A 17,319-nucleotide genomic window follows, 5' to 3' on the forward strand; every position below is an offset into this window, starting at 1 on the left:
AAAATGTATAAGTGGTTATTGGCTTCAATGTAGTCCCTTTCTAAGATGTGTAATTTGAATCGAAAATTGTAGCTGTAGGTATTGGTTGTGCATGATACCTTGGTGTGTAGTTATAGTTGTTATGTTACAAATTTCTTAATTTAATGCCCCATCACCTTCTCCTGACAGGCTTATTTTGAAAATGATCACTGGGTTCGATACTTCCTGCATACTGGACATCTAACCATAGCAGGTTGCAAGATGTCAAAATCTTTAAAAAATTTTATAACGATCAAAGACGCACTGAATGCAAATACAGGTAATCAATGTCCATTGTCTCAGTCATTGTAACTCACTTAGTCTCTCCAGTAACAAATAGAATTGTCCAGCCTTCTCTTCAAGACAGGTACATTGAGACCTATTAAGGGCTGTGTGGGGAACTTTATATACTGTTTTGCTAAAGTGCTTTGTCACTATACTTGGTGCCAGTCAAGCAAACTCATGTTCATCCTTGTAATAGATCAGCACTTTGATATTTTTGAAACTTGCTAATATAAGTGCATAGGAGCAATACCATCTGCAAATTCTCCTCCAACTCATGCACTATTCTGACTTGAACCTACTTTCCAGTTCCTTCATTGTTGATGGGTCAACATTCTGGAACTCCCTAACAGCACTTTGGGTGTTTTTAGAAAACATGAACTGCAGTAGTTCTCGAGGATGACTCAGCAGTGTTTTCTTAAAGTTGCTCTTATCAGTGAAGCTCAGATCCCATGATTAGGTATTAAAAAAAATTGTGTAATGACTTTCTTCCAGTTGCTTTCAAGTTGCTGGTGAATATTTACTGTCAAGACTTGTGTGTAAAGGTTAGTTGAACAAAGTGGCACAGTGGCAAGGCTCTTGAAATTGTGATAAAATACCGTCTTTGGAAGGAAAGATATTGCTGAGGAAACAAAAAAAAAATGCCAGTAGGCAGTACTGGTTCTTCTCAAATGTAACATTACAGGCACATTTGATTTATTCATGAATGATATGTCATGTGGTAAAATTATGGGGTAAGCTACCATTAAATTCCCCATAAAATTCACAATAATTTAAGAGCAGCTGTTGAGGAAATTATAAAGTTTTGTTTCATAACTGGCTTGTACTTCTCAATCTGCTGTTTCTGGTTCTGTGCTGTCATGGTGTGACTGATGTTATTTGCTTGTAGGTCGACAGCTACGCCTAGCATTTCTCATGCACTCCTGGAAGGACACACTGGATTATTCCAGCAATACCATGGAATCAGCTGTTCAGTACGAAAAGTTCTTAAATGTAAGCTGGTCTTGTGCTGCCTCACCTGTTTGTAAAATAACTATATGAATTTAGCACTCCTCTGATAGATGGTACATTGGGAATTGCAGGCTTTCCTAAATAAGGTTTTAAGGCTGAGTATCAAGCCATTCAAAGTCAGATGAAGCTCAGGCCAACAGCAAAATTCTCATTACACTGTTCAGTTGATTGTTCTGCCTTTCAAAGTTTGTGAGACGATTTGTAGCTCGGGTGCTCGTTGTTGTGGTTCTGTTCACCGAGCTGTTCTGCCTAGTCAGATACAGACCTTTGAGATGTGGCTCAGCTGAGTAGCTACCAAAATTGCTTAAAAGAAGATAAACAAGTTCAACACAGGAGGCGAGGATAGCATTTTGTCTCTGTATCGTGCAGGTAATTGACATGCAAATCCTGGGATGCTGAAGGTGAATCATAGTTTATTCAGTGAAATAGCATAAATTGATGAGCAATACTGGGGAGTTCCACTCAGGGTCTGTTTGTTCCCTAAACATGCCAAACAATTTATGCATCAATAATAACAAACTCACTATAATGTTTTCGGTTAGGTTTGGTCCAGAATGCATGTGCAAGATAAATAGTCCAGGCCAGGGCAATCTGGCCTGAGAACCATAGAGAAGTTATGGCACAGAAAGAGGCCATTGATCCAATCATATCTGCAGCTAACCACCTATTTTAATCCATCTTCCAGAACTTGGTCCATAGTCTTACAAGCTACATCACTTCACTTCATATTAGAAAAATATAAGATTCTTACTTAAAAGGTACATGGAGTTGCATCTAGAGTTGAATCTTATGTCTAGAACCCCTAAGAATCTTAAATGATTCAATACGTTCACTTCAGATACAACTCCATTTACCTTTTTTAGGTAAATTGAGAGTTTCTACCTCTGCCACTGAACCAGGGAATGATTTCCAGACACACTTCACCTCTGGGTGAAAAAGGTTTTCTTCTTCCTTCTAATGGTCATCTTAAATCTGGGCTACCTGGTTAATGATTTCTCTGTTCGGGGCACCCAAGCTTCTCTAACCAGTCCATCAAAGTTCCTCAATATTTTGTGCATCTCAATTTAAGTCATCCCTTAGTCTCCTCTGTTATCAGAAATACATCCCTAGCCTAACCATTCTTTTCTCATACCTGCAATTTTCATGGCATGGCAACATTCTTGTAAGCTTCCTAACTTACTGTCTCCACTACAATTATGTTAATCCTGTAAAATGTGAGCAGAACTGCATACAAAATTTGAGCTATGGCCTAAACAATATTTTGTCCAGCAGTACATCTCTGTTTTTGTATTCAGTACCTATTGCAAGAGAGGAAAGCATTCCACCACATGCTCTCTTTACCACTTATCCATATGACCTGCCACCTTCCAGGACCTGTGAACATACATTCCAAGGTCTCTCACTCTCTCTAAATATCCTCCTGTTTGTCGCATAATCTCGAGTTTTTTGTTTGTCCTCCCAGAATACATTGCCTCACATTCCTCCAAATTGAATTCCATTTGGCCTCTTTCTCAGTCCCTCATTGAAATTATCAGTATCAATGTGAGATTAGCATAGGATGTAGGAGTAGAAGTAAGCTATTTGGCCCTTGCTCTACCATTCAAAGAGATCTTGGCTAACCTGACCAACTCCATGTTCTTGCCTTTTTTCCATAACTGTCAATTGTCTTACTGATTGAAAATCCATCTGTCTCACCCGCGATTATACTTTTCATCCCATCTTGACAGCTCTCTGCAGTGAATTTCATAGATCAGCTATGATTTGAGAGAAGGAAATCCTGCTCATCTTTGTTCTCAAGGGATGAATCCTTAGTCTGAGATTATGCCTTCTGCTCCTAGGCTTTCCCACAGCGGACAAGTAAACTCTCCACATCTACACTGTCCAGACCCCGAAGAAACTTTTATGTTTTGATTGGGTCACCTTTCAGCCATCCTCTTCATGACCAGCTATCTGACCAGTTTGTCATCTGCAGCTTTTCCAGTAATGCTCTAACTTTTAAGTCTAAATAATTTTGGAATTTGCACATTCTTCCAGTGTCTGCGTGGGTTTCCTCCGGGTGCTCCGGTTTCCTCCCACAGTCCAAAAATGTGCAGGTTAGGTGAGTTGGCCATACTGAATTGCCCATAGAGTTAGGTGATGGGGTAAATGTAGGAGAATGGATCTGGGTGGGTTGCTCTTTGGAGGGTCTTGTTGGGCCAAAGGGCCTGTTTCCATACTGTAAGTAATCTAGTCTGACCTAATGAATGCAACAAACAACAAGGGACTGAGCACTGAGCCCTGAAGAATTATATTGGAAATTGCTTTGCATTTGCAAAATTTATGATCCTTAGTTTTCTATTGGTGAGCCAATTTTGGTTTCATTTTACCCCATTCCCTTTCATTCCATGGACTTTTACTTTTCTGACCAGTCTGTCATATTGTTACTAAAATCCATATAGACAGCCACCAGTGTACTACTTTCATAAGTACCTCCTTGTTTATTTTATTTATTTTAAAAATTCACTAACTTAGTTAAAGCTTCATTTCACAAAACCATGCTGCCTGTCCCTGATTTGATCTGTAACTTTGGGTGACAGTTTATCCTGTCTCTCAGAATTGATTTTTAATAAGTTGTCCATTATCAAAATCAAAATGACTAGCCTCTCATTCTTTGACCTACAGTATCTTGGTACATCTTTTAAACAATGATGAATATTCATAAACAGAAGAATGTAAGAACTAGGAACAGGAGTAGGCCACCTGGCCCTTCGAGCCTGCTCTGTCATTCAATAAGATCATGGCTGATCTTTTATGGCCTCCGCTCCATTTACCCATCCTTTCACCATAACTCTAAATACCTTTATTGATCAAAAAATATCTATCTAAACCTTAATAACATTTACTGAAGTAGCGTCAACTACTTCACTGGACAGGGAATTCCATAGATTCACAACCCTTTGGGTAAAGAAGTTCCTTCTCAGTTCAGTTCTAAATCTGCTCCCCCTAATTTTGAGGCTATGCCCTCTTGTCCTAGTTGCACCTGTCAATGGAAACATCCTCTTTACTACTATCTTATCTATTCCCTTCATAATTTTATATATTTCTGTAAGATCCTTCCTCATTATTCTAAATTCTAATGAATATAATCCCAGGCTACTCAGTTTCTCCTCATAAACCAACCCCCTCAACTCCAAAATGAACCTAGTGAACCTCCTCTGCACCCCCCTCTAGTGCCAGTACATCCTTTCTCAAGAAAGGAGATCAAAACTGCATGCTGTACTCCAGATATGCCCTCACCAGCACCCTGTACAGCTGCAACATAACCTCTCTGCTTTTAAACTCAATCTCTTTAGCAATGAAGGACAAAATTCCATCCACCTTCTTAATTACCTGTTGTACCTGCAGACCAACCTTCTGTGATTCATGCACAAGGACATCCAAGCCCCTCTGCACAGCAGCATGCTGCAATTTCTTACCATTCAAGTAATACTCCTTTTTACTGTTATTCCTACCAAAATGAATGACTTCACATTTATTAACATTGTATTCCACCTGCCAGACCTTTGTTGACTCACGAAGTGTCTATGTTCCTCTGTGAGGTTTCACAGTCCTCTGCCACACTTCTTACTGTCATCTGCAAACTTTGACATATTACACGTGGTCCCCCACTCCAAATCATCTGTAGTTGTAAATAATTTAGGTGCTAACACTGATCCCAGAGGCACACCACTAGTTACTAATTGCCAGCCAGAATAACACTCATTTATCCCCACTCATTGCTTCCTATTAGTCAACCAGTCCTCTATCCATGCTAATACTTTACCCGTAACACCATGAATCTTTGTCTTATGCAGCAGCCTCTTGTGGGGCACCTTGTAGAAGGACTTTTGGAAATCCTGGTACACCACATCTACTTGGTCCCTACTGTCTACCGTTTTCATAATGTCTTTATGGAATTCCAAAAGATTTGACCTGCCCTTTATGAACCCATACTGCCTTTGCCCAATGGGACAATTTCTATTAGATTCCTTGCTATTTCTTCCTTGATAATAATGAATCCATACTGCCTTTGCCCAATGGGACAATTTCTAACTAGATTCCTTGCTATCTCTTCCTTGATAATGGACTCAAGCATCTTCCCCATTATAAAAGTTAAGCTAGCCAGTCTATAATTCCCCGTCTTTTGTCTTCCGCCTTTTTTAAACAGTGGCGTCACATTTACTGTTTTACAGTCTGCTGAAACTCTTCCCAGACATTTAGCTGTCTAGTATCTCTCGTCTATCTAATGAAGATTCAAAAATAATCCTCGTACATCCATTATTTCATCCTTCATTTCCTCTAGTAGCCAGGGATACAATACTTTCAGCCTGGGGATTTATCCATCCTCAAGGATGTCAGTCTCCCCAGTACATCTTCTCAGATTCTGCTAATATTTCACATTTCTCTTTAACTAGAATTTCTCCATCGTATGTTGCCTTTGTTAAGATGGACAAAATGTGAATAAAGAATTGAGATCTCACCTTTTTGCAGCCATCCTCAAGTTACCTTGTACATCTTTTACACTTGCTTTAGTTATCTTTTCACTCTTAATATACTGAAACAATCTTTGAGATTTCCTTGAGTTTATCTGCTGATATTTTGTCATTTTTCTCTTTGCTTTCCTAATTTATTTTTAATTCACCCCTGTACTTTCTACATACATCTAGGCTTTTCTACAATACTAGGCTTTTTCAATAACTGCTATTAGCTTTCGTTTCAACTTTTTCTTATCCTATATTCTGGATATGGAGGGAGCTCTAGATTTGGAAATTTTAGGGATCATAACAACATAGGAGCAGAGATTAGGCCATTTAGCCCATCAAGTCTGTTGTGCCATTCGATCATGGCTAATACATTTTTCAACCCCATTTTCGCACTTTCTCCCCATAATCCTTGATCCCCTTGACAATCAAAAACCTATCTATCTCCATCTTAAATATATTCAGTGACCTGACCACACAGCTTTCTGATTCACCACTCTGGCTGAAGAAGTTTCTCCTTCTCTCTGTTCTAAAAGGTCTCTAAGGCTATGATCTTGGGTCCTAGTCTCTTCTATCAATGGAAACACCTTCCCAATATTAGAGCCACCTCCCCCACTCCCCCCCCCCCCCCCCCCAATCCTTCTAAACTCCATTGAGTAAAAATCCCAGAGTCACAAACGTTCCTCATATGTCATGTGTGCACTGTGCTTGAAGAACCTTGAATGCCTCCCACTAATTTTCCTTCAAGTGCTTGTATCTAGTTCATTTTCGCCAGATCACCCCTCAGCTTTGCAAAATATGTTTTCTCCCTATTGATAACTTTTATTCCCATTCTGTCTTTGGCCTTTTCTATCATGATGCGAAATCTGACTGTAATATGATTCCAGTCTTCAAAATGAAGACCCACTGCTCCTTCTTTGACTTGTCCAGCCTTCTTTCCTAAAAATAAAACTAAAATTGTACCTTTTTAGATTTGGGTTGGTTACATACTAATTACAAAAATTCTTTTGAGTGCTGTTCAAGAATTTTGTGCCCTGTGGTCCTTTCATGATGTTCATGTCCCACTTGATATTAGAATAGATGATTTGTATCTATTTTTTATATATGTTCTTCCGCCTCCCTCCCACTATTTGGGTATGTAGTACACGTTGAGTAGCATGAGTACCCCTTTTGTTTTATTTCTGAGGTCAACCTATATGGACTAATTTGATGATTCACAGCTGTAATCGATTTCCTCATCAGGAATGCTACATCTCCAAGGGCGACTTGTGGCACAGGGCTAAAGTTCCTTTGTCTGAGCCAGGAGGCCTAGGTTCAAGCCCCACCTGCTCAAGAGGTGTGTCATAACAGAACAGGTTAACGAAAAATATCTGCTACAGCACCACCTTTTTTTATTGTCCCCCATTATTCTGCCTCAAACTCCTCTATATCTAGGGATATTCTTTTAAGCCAAGTTTCCATTATGTCAATGATAACACATTTCCATTTGTCTGTCTGTCCTCGGCTCATTGTTTTGAAGGAGGGTTAACTCTACCTGAAACATTAACTCTGCTTTCTCTCCCCAAAAGCTATCAAACCTGTTGAGTTTTTCCAACAATGTCTGTTTTGTTTCTCAGCTCACAGGGTTTATTTGCATGTCCATTGTAGTTACAGATGAACCTGTAGACCTACCAAATTACTGTGCTGCTTCTGTCTTTCAAACATACCAATTTTCTGCCTCCCACTCCCTGCCTTGAATTGGCCCTATCTCAATCTGCCCTCTGGTTCCCTTCCCCCCGCACAGCCACCACTCCCTCTGCTCCAACCACAATCTCAGCATCAAACCAGTGGACAAAGGGGGGGGGTGCAGTGGTAGTTTGGCGCACTAACCTCTACACCGCTGAAGCCAGGCGCAAATCTGAAGTCACCTCCTCCTACTGCCTCCTCGACCACGACCTCATGCCCCATCATCGAACCGTCATCTCCCGGACTGTACACAACCTCATCACCTCAGGGGATCTCCCACCCACAGCTTCCAAACTCATAGTTCAGGAATCCTGCACTGTCCAGTTCTACCTCCTAACCAAGATCCACAAGCCTGACTACCCCAGCCGATTCACCATCTCAGCCAGCTCCTTCCCTACTGAGTTCATCTCCACAACTCTCAATACTGTCCTATCTACCCTGGTCCAGATACTTCCTACCTATGCTTAGAACATCACCCATGCCTTCCACCTCCTCCAAGACTTCCGTTTCCCTGGGCCCAATGCTTCATCTTCACCATGGACATCCAGTCCCTCTACACCTCCATCCACCATGACCAGAATCTCCAAAGCCCTCCATTTCTTCTTCTCCGATGTCTCCACCAGTACCGTTCCACCGACACTCTCGTTTGGCTGAACTGATCCTCACCCTCAACAATTTCTCCTTCGAATCCTCCCACTTTCTCCAGCCAAAAGGGGTACCCATGGGCACCTGCATGGGCCCCAGCTATGCCTCTCTCTTTGTCAGTTACGTGGTACAGTCTATCTTCTGCAGTTACACTGGCACCACTCCCCATCTCTTCCTCCACTACATTGATGACTGCATCAGCGCCACCTCGTGCTCCCGCGAGGAGGTTGAACAGTTCATCAACTTCACCAACACATTCAACCCCAACCTTAAATTCAGCTGGACCATCTCTGACACCTCCCTCCCCTTCTGGACCTCTCCATCAAAGCTGGCCAACTCATCACTGACATTTTCTACAAACCCACTGACTCCCACAGCTACCTGGATTATACCTCCTCCCACCCTTCTCCTGCAAAACTGCTATCCCTTATTCTCAATTACTCCACCTCTGCCGCATCTGCTCCCAGGAGGACCAACCAGTTCCACCACAGAAAACATCAAGTGGCCTCCTTCTTTAAAGATCACAGTTTCCCTTCCATGTGTTGTTGATGCCCTCCAGCGCATCTCATCCACATCCTGCATCTCCGCCCTTGAACCCCACTCCTCCAACCGCAACAAGGACAGATTCCCCCCCCCCCCCAAGGTCCTCACCTTCCACCCTGCCAACCTCCGCATAAGCCGCATCATTCTCTGCCATTTCTGCCACCTTCAAATGGACTCTACCACCTGGGATATATTTTCCTCCTCACCCCTATCTGCTTTCTGCAAAGACCATTCCCTTCGCAACTACCTTGTCAGGTCCATGCCCCCCAACAACCCACCCACCCTCTCCTGGCACTTTCCCCTGTCACCGCAGAAATCGCAAAGCCTGTGCCCACATCTTCCCCCCCTCACCTCCGTCCAAAGCCCCAAAGGAGCTTTCCACATTCATCAAAGTTTCACCTGCACTTTCACACGTCATTTACTGTATCCATTACTCCCTATGTGGTCTCCTCTACACTGGGGAGCCAGGACAATTACTCGCAGAGCACTTCAGAGAACATCTCTGGGACATCCCCATGGGTGAACACTTCAACTTCCCCTCCCACTCCACTGAGGCCATGCAAGTTCTGGACCTTGTCCATCACCACTCCCTTACCACCTGCGCCTGGAGAAAGAATGCCTCATCTTCCGCCTCAGGACCCTCCAACCCCATGGCATCAATGTGTATTTCACCAGTTTCCTCATTTCCCCTCTCCCACCTTATCCCAGTTCCAACTTTCTAGCTCAGCACTGCCCTCATGACCTGTCCCACCTGTCCAGCACCCTCCCTTCAACCTATCACCATTACCCCTAGCTCCATTCACCTATTGGGCTCTCAGCTACCAGCCCCAGTGCCACCCCCTATCATTCATCTCTCCACTCCCGAGGCTCCCAGCCTCATTCCTGATGAAGGGCTTTTGCCCAAAATGTTGATTTTCCTGATTCTCGGATGCTGCATGACCAACTGTGCTTTTCCAGCACCACTCTTGACTCTAATCTCCAGCATCTGCAATCCTCACTTTCACCGGGTTTACACTTCCTTCAACAGCCCTAGCCAGTCTCTCTGTGAGGATAATTGCCCCAGCATACTCAAATGTAGATCATACCGTGTGTACCAGTCCCACATTCCACGACCCAGTATGACGGCCTCAGAAATTTAATGTCCTCCCTCCTATACTGAGTTTCCAATCGTTTGTTCAATTACTCAGTTTTCCTTTTTTCTACGGTGAGACTGAAGAGGGCCCAGGACAGAGGGATACAGAGCTTTTGTGGACACTACTGGTAATAGTTACAAATGCAGGTAATGCCATCTGCTTTAGAAACCAGAGTTCCATATTGTGCAGTTCAGGAGTGTAAAGGCAGAAAGGAAATAGGTATAGTGTGCTCCAGATACTGGACCAGCAGCATCAGCAACAGGACACATTATTTCTATCCCTACGCTGACTGAGAGTAATCCTGAGATTACTGCTTTAGAGATCCTGCTTTTCAATTTCCTTCATAGCTTCCTAATGCCTGGTTTCAAGGTTTTCTCCCTTTTCCGACCTAAATCATTAGTGCCAATGTGGGCCACACCTCTGTTAGTTCTTTTTTTTTCATAAAGCCATAAGTGCTCTTACACACAACTGAATGGTGAAGTGGGGGTGAAAGAAAATCAGTCATGGTTTTTTTTTCATTATTAACCATCACCAGTAAATCACCACCAAGTTTTCAATTGAATAATTTATGTGCAAAGGAGAGGGGGAGGAAGCTAAATCAAAATGGAATCGGAAGGGTCTCTGCCTATTGATCAACCTCAGAAGAATGTACTACAGCTGCTCCTTGATCTCCTCGACTCTGACATTGTGGGGGTGACATACCATCCTGGAGTCATGGTTTCTGCCAAGAAGTGCCTGTCTGTTCTCCTGGTTAATGAATCTCCTATTGATATTGCTCTTTCACACTTCTATCTTCGGTTCTGCATGCGGGTGTCACAAGCTTGGATCTGATTGAACTCTGTTGAGGAATCAATGTCCTCAGCAGTATCCACAGCGGAAATCTGATTTGTAAGTGGATTCCTGCATTACCCTGCGTGATTATTTTGCATTGCATGCAGTCACCCATTCCCTTTCTGCTTCTGGACCACAATGCATGGAACTCTGGTTTCTAAAGTTGGTGGCATTACCTGCATATATGATTGTTACAGTAATGTCCACAAATTTCCATGTACTACAGATTGCGCATTCCACAAGATTGGGTTACCATGTCATGCCTCAGCATTACTTAATTTAGGGTCATTTTATTTTACTTGACCATAACTTATTGAACCTTATAACTATTGATAAATCTCACTAATGACTTGGTAGTTATTCATCAACCAATCAACTCTTAACTTTCCCATGACATCACTGACATTATTTCCCAATCTAGTGGAGCTCCAGCTATCAGAGCCACCTCTTCTCTCATTGCTGTCCTTAAAATAAATACAGTTGGCCCAAACTATCCTTGGTCAAATCTGACAGATAGCAAATGAGAGTGAATACTTGGGTGAGAACTTGAACATTCAAGGCTGTGGGACTAGTGTAGGTGGTGGTGTATATTTGGTGGTATGGACTCAATGAGTCAAAGGGCCTCTTCTCTAATGTATGATTCTAATGAGAGGTTAGTCAATCAACTTAGTCTCCCAGTGATTTTTTTGTTCACTAGTTTCTTTCAAACTGCCTATGTCAGGGATCCCCATTTGCCTGTTCTTCTAAGTGCTTCTGGTTGCCGCATGCAAGGTCCTTCTCTCACATGTCCCTCTAATTGTTGCTGATCTTTTTTCATGAAAATGTATCTGAAAGTACATTCCAGCAGTTCAAAGTTGAACATTACAAGGAACGCAATGAAATACATTGTTTCTCCATTGAGCATTTTGCGTTCTTTTGTGTGAATCCAATTGCAATTGTGCAAATGTGATATTTACTACAGTACATTCATTCTGCAATAAACATAGAGCACATGGAGTTCAATAAGTTAGCAATCTATCAGTTTACTATTGTTGAAAAATCTTAGCTTATTTCTTCAATTGCTTCTGCAAAACTGGTTAACTGCAAACCTATTTTTAGGAGATCTATGCAGATTGACCGTGATAAGCTCATATTTCTACATATGTTTAAAAGTACTACTCTTTTCAGTACTTTACAACTGAAATGATGCTACACTCCTAATTTCTGCCACCTCATAAAAAATCAGTGTACAATACTTTTTTGATATCTTTACTCATCAATAGTTGCCTGAGTACTACTTTGACTTTCTCTTTAATATCCAATGTGGCCGTAGAATTGTTTATTGTCATTTATACTTCTTCATTGTTTCCTTTTGTAGCTTCCTTTCCTTAATCCTGGTGTTTCTTATGGTTTTCGTTTGATTCTCTGCTAGTAAGCACTGTTTGACTAAAGTTGCAAAATGTCTAGTGACATTTTCCTGCAATCCAAGACATCCTACAGGTTAATATCTCTCTCTTTGTTTTCCAGGAGTTCTTTCTGAATGTGAAGGATATTTTGCGGAGTCCCACCGATATAACAGGACAATATGAGAGGTGGCAGGAGCAGGAGTTGACACTTAATAACCGGTCAGTATCAACTCGTGCATAGAGGATTGCATGGATCAGTACAATGATGCAGTTCAGAGAAGGACTTTTTGTAACTGTGTATTGCTATGAGAGTAAATATAAAAAACTTGGTGAATAATGCAATGCATGGTGTGTATTGAACCACACTAACTTGAATATTCAGTTTTGATTCTCATTTAGCTGATTTCACCCAAGGTTGTAATTAAACTTAGTGATGCTACATTTCATGCATTATTGAGTATTAACAATGTATTCACTGTTTTAGTTTATTTGATTCATTTTGTAGGTCAAATTTATTGTTACGTCTGTTGGTAATGGACATGAAATAATAGCTTGCAATACCATGAAGTGCCCCCACCTACGTTTTGTTTCAGGTTTATGAAAGTCCGACTTACGAACATGTTCCCATATTACTCTTAATTTTAAGGATCTGAGATTCAAATGTTCAGTTGTACTTATGAATGGATATTTTATACTGTCCTGTACTGTCTTCCAACTTGCATACAAAGTGACTGAACGTAGTTAGAAATGGAACCTGTTTAGAACCTAGAACTGCCTGTATATGGTAGTACACATGTTTATCTGGTCACATTGTTTTCTCACCTGGGTGATTCAGGTATTATATTGACCCATGCCAGGGTCTCATATTTTGCCCTTAATAATACTTTCATTTACTGAACTGTTTGTTCTTTATTGGAATGTGGTGTCCATCCCCACAAAGTAAAAGTTTTTTTTAATGAATGGAAGGGAAGAGTCTCAGTTTTGTTCGGATGAGTTTCACCACCATTGGAGTGGGTTAGATGCACTTTCCAATTTGAAGGATAGGACTGTAAACTTAAATAACTTGATTGAGTGGTAAATATACTACACAACTGGACTCTGACAATTAGCCATATCTACCAACAACCTTCTATCAGATTTCAGCTTTTAGATCCTCAACTCTCCTGAGCTTTGTAATAATTTTCTCCATGTATTGTTTAGGGTACACATTTGTTCTTTATGTTAAGTTTTGGTAGGTAGGTCACAGTAAACTGTAAGAGCTTATCTTTATGAATGACCAGTACTGTCAATTAGGACTCCATACTTCAGGACATCCAATATTATCCTCAAATCTGACTCCCGAATTCCCTTGTTTTCCCCCCCACTCAAATTGTGTACCACAGTTTTGGTATGTTGGAATGCAGGAGCTGAAGAGTCTTCAATTGTTAGCCATAACTCTGTAACCTGCTTGGAAACAGTGGATAAGAGTATAATATTGCACACCATGCTGCATCATTGCCCCCACACCTCCCATCTCCAATGCTTCCCTCTAATTAACATAAATTGTATCTCTGCAGAGATATGGTTTTAGGTGTCTTCATGTGGTAGGTAGTTCAGGAAATGCCTGAACCTAAGTTTTTGTTGTACAACTCTATGACTCTAACCCTGTTTTTTATGGCATGTATGTTTATCTTGTCAGTTTTGGGGGAATGGGGCGTAGAAGGGAAGGGAAATCATGGGATCCTTATAAATTTCCTTCTTGAACCTGAAATCATCAAAACCCTTACAAAAATGGTCAGTCCCGTAGTGATATGATAGAGTGCAGTCTTCTCTGGTTTCGTGTCAGACTGTACCTGTGGAGTCAATTTCTATTTCCATGTCCTTTACTCAAACAAAAATGACCCAAGTACTATTTGGCAATTCTGTGCCATTTGTCTTCGCAATGACCTATTTATATGTGACTTTTAACTTCAAAAACGTGCAAGATAGTTTATAAATAGAAATAAATAGGTGCAAAGCCAATGACATTAGGAGAAGCCTAAATCTTGGACAAATAGTTTGGTTTGATTGGTGGTCATAAAGGAGGAGAGGGAGATTTGGAGATTCAACAGGAAATTCCAATATAAAGGTGCAGCCACCATTAATCCTGGAACCAATTTAAGTCAGGAAGACTGGTGATAGGTTAGCCAGGTTTGGTTTATGATAAGTTATGAACAGAAGAGTTTGAGAAAAGCTGAAGTTCATGCAGAGTGGACAATTTAACATTTTCTAAAAGAGCAATGGAATAAGTCCAGTCTAGAAATGATAGAAATGGAGAAAGGTATCAGCATGAGCTGGGCTAGGACAGGGATGAACAGAAATAGATCTATATCTGCCCTGTCATGCCCTGTAAGAATGGTGATAGTTACGATGAGATCAGTGGAACTCCCGAGCACGTAGACCCAGTTTTCTTAATCTCTCCTCATTAACAATCCCAAGCATTAATCTAGTGACCATCTGTTTTACTCCCTCTATGGTAAATGAATCCCTCTTTGTACAAGAAGACTGAAAATATACACAATATTGCAGGTGAAGTCTCACCAACGTCCCATACAACTCAACAAGGCATCTTTACTTCTGCACTGAAATCCCCTTGAAATTAATGCCAACCTACCATTTCCCTTCTTGCTTGTTGCATCTGCACCCTCTGGTAGACGAGGACACCCAAATCCATTTGGACACTCGTATTTCAAGTTTATTTTTAACCAATGTTAATAACTTCACACTTATTTACATTATATTTCTGTATGATTTAACCCATTCGCCTATCCAAGTCCTCTTGAAACGTCCTTACACCATTCTCACAATTTACTTCCTCTCCCAGTTTTGTGCAATCAGCAAATTTAGAAATAATATAATTGATCACCCTGTCTAAAAGATTTGTATGGATTGTGAATGTGGACGTGGCATTGGCCCATGTAATGTAACATTGGGTAACAACTTGTTATCCTGAGAATGATCCATTATTTCTACTTTCTCTTTATTGGCCAACTCTCAATCCATTCTATTATATTCTCCCCCAGTGTCTCCATTCTTCTTCCTTTGTAAATGATGGTATTATAGTCGCTATCTTCCAGTCAGTGGGAACTTTTCCATAATCTATAGATTTACGATATCCACTAATGTACCCACAATCTCTGTTGCTATTTCCTTCATCAGTATGAATTACAAATGGTCCAAGAGATTTATCAGCTCTCAAACCAGCTAATTTTTCAAATACAGCTTCTTTTCTAACATAATTTATTTTTGTTCTTCAGTTTTATAAGTCCCTTGATTGCCTAATATTTCCGGAAGATTTTCTGACATGAAGGCAGAAGCAAAGTAGCTGTTTCATTTCTCTACCATTTCACAATCTGCACTATAAAATCTCCTGTCCTCACCTGTAATTTATGCTTGTTATTTTTTTCCCCTTTCACGTATCAGTAGAAGTTTTTATACTCTCCCTTTATGCACCTCATTGGCTTGCGTTCATATTCTATGTTCCCTTTCCTTATTGATTTGTTGGCTGATCTTTACTTGGTTCTAAATCTCTTCCAATCATCAGACTTAATGCTGTATCTGCTATTCTTTTAAGCCACTCATGCTTTTGGTGTTTCTGCCTTTTAAAGGATTGTTTAACTGTTGTAGACTTTGTAGTATTTCTTTAAATACTAGCCATTGCCTATCTACCATCAAATCTTTCAATGTATTTTCTCAATCAAAGTTAGTCAGCCTGTCCCTTATGCCCTCAGAGTTTCCTATGCTTAGATTTACGACCCTAGTTTCAGAATGAATAGAATGTTATATTCAAGCTTAATATAAAATTCTATCATGTTTTGATCACTGTCTTCCAAAGATTCCTTTACAGCAAGGCCATTAATGAGTTAAACCTTACCACACAATACGTAATTCAAAATAAACTGATCCCTAGTTGGCTTCTCAACGCACTGTTCTAGAAATCTTTCTTGTGCACATTCCATGATTTAATTCCTAGCAACATTAGTGCCAACTTGATTAACTTACTCGAACTTCGAGTTGCCACGATTATCCACATTACAAATGTCTCAAATGTCCTGATTATAGCATGCCCAAAATTAGTACTACAGTTTGTGTTCTATAATCAACTCCTCTCCCCTTCAATGTTTGCTATCCCTTGCTGTTTCTTAGCTCCACCCAAATTGAATCAACATTTTTGATCTTCCAGTCAAAGGCTTTTTCTTTTAAATGTATCAATGTCATCTATAATGAGGAATGCTGCCCCATCGCCCTTTTCCCTTTTTGCTTTCTCCTCCTAAATTAGAACGCATTTGAATATTCAATTCCCAATCTTGGTCAGCCTTTTGCAAAGTCTCTGATTATTTAAACTCTTAAATAATTTCCATTTACTTCCTCTTGTGCATCCAAATCATCACCCTTGTTGTGACTGCTACACATATTTAGGTGGAGTGCTTTTAATCCAGCCTTTTTAATATTATTCTCCATTTGGATCCTATATGATGCTTGCCATTGATTTATCTATCATCTTTCTAGATTTGCTGACTATTTTATTTTGCATCCCTTGAACCTAAGTCCCTCATAGGTTCTCAGTCCCCTACCAATCTAATTTAAACCATCCATGACAGCACTAGCAAATCTCTTTGTGAGGATGTAAGTCCCAGTCCTGCCAAGATGCAGCATGACCATTTTGTATTCATAACTAGATCCAATGCTTCAGTTAGCTGATTCCTACCTTTCTACACCAATTTTTCAGCATGGTGTTCAATCGCTCCATTCTCCTGTTTCTGTTGTTACGAAGATGTGGGTGTACTGTAGCTTTAAGAAAGTTAAAAGCTTTGTGGGTAAAAGACAGGGAAAAATTGAACAATTGGATAAGAACTGCCAAGCCATCAGCATGTACAGACTGCCCGGAAAATAGCTCTCCTAACGGTACCTTTACCAATCAATGACCTGTGAAATAGAAATCCTTAAGAAGAAGAAAAGAAGACAGAGGAAGATCCAGAGAGAAGATTCAACAGCTGGCTGGTTTTGAAATTTGAATTTTTGTTAAATCTTAATCCGGGGGGTTTTATCAGATTAGTTTTTTGAAGGAGAATGTAAAAGATAGGTTAGAAAAGGACTTGCATTTAGTTGTTAGTTGTCATCTGTTGCAATTTAAGAAATAAAGTTCTTCATTTTTACTCTAAATACTGACCTTTGGGACAGTTCTTGGCCTCTTCAAATTTTCACAGATTACTGCATGGTATAAATCTT

At 40.5% G+C, this 17,319-nt stretch overlaps 1 protein-coding gene across 4 annotated transcripts in view; it reads left to right on the plus strand.

Moving 5' to 3' along the window:
• The window catches only part of cars1 (cysteinyl-tRNA synthetase 1), an 81,186-nt gene that overhangs the window by 38,186 nt on the left and 25,681 nt on the right, over nucleotides 1-17,319 (plus strand). For all 4 annotated transcript variants that reach the window (XM_060838439.1, XM_060838442.1, XM_060838443.1 and 1 more), the window contains 3 exons: nucleotides 169-298; nucleotides 1,190-1,293; nucleotides 12,194-12,291. In XM_060838439.1, the coding sequence (XP_060694422.1) occupies nucleotides 169-298; nucleotides 1,190-1,293; nucleotides 12,194-12,291 (332 nt within the window). The remainder of the gene's footprint in view (nucleotides 1-168; nucleotides 299-1,189; nucleotides 1,294-12,193; nucleotides 12,292-17,319) is intronic.

Source organism: Hemiscyllium ocellatum, chromosome 18 (assembly GCF_020745735.1).
Source record: "Hemiscyllium ocellatum isolate sHemOce1 chromosome 18, sHemOce1.pat.X.cur, whole genome shotgun sequence".
Taxonomy (NCBI): domain Eukaryota; kingdom Metazoa; phylum Chordata; class Chondrichthyes; order Orectolobiformes; family Hemiscylliidae; genus Hemiscyllium; species Hemiscyllium ocellatum.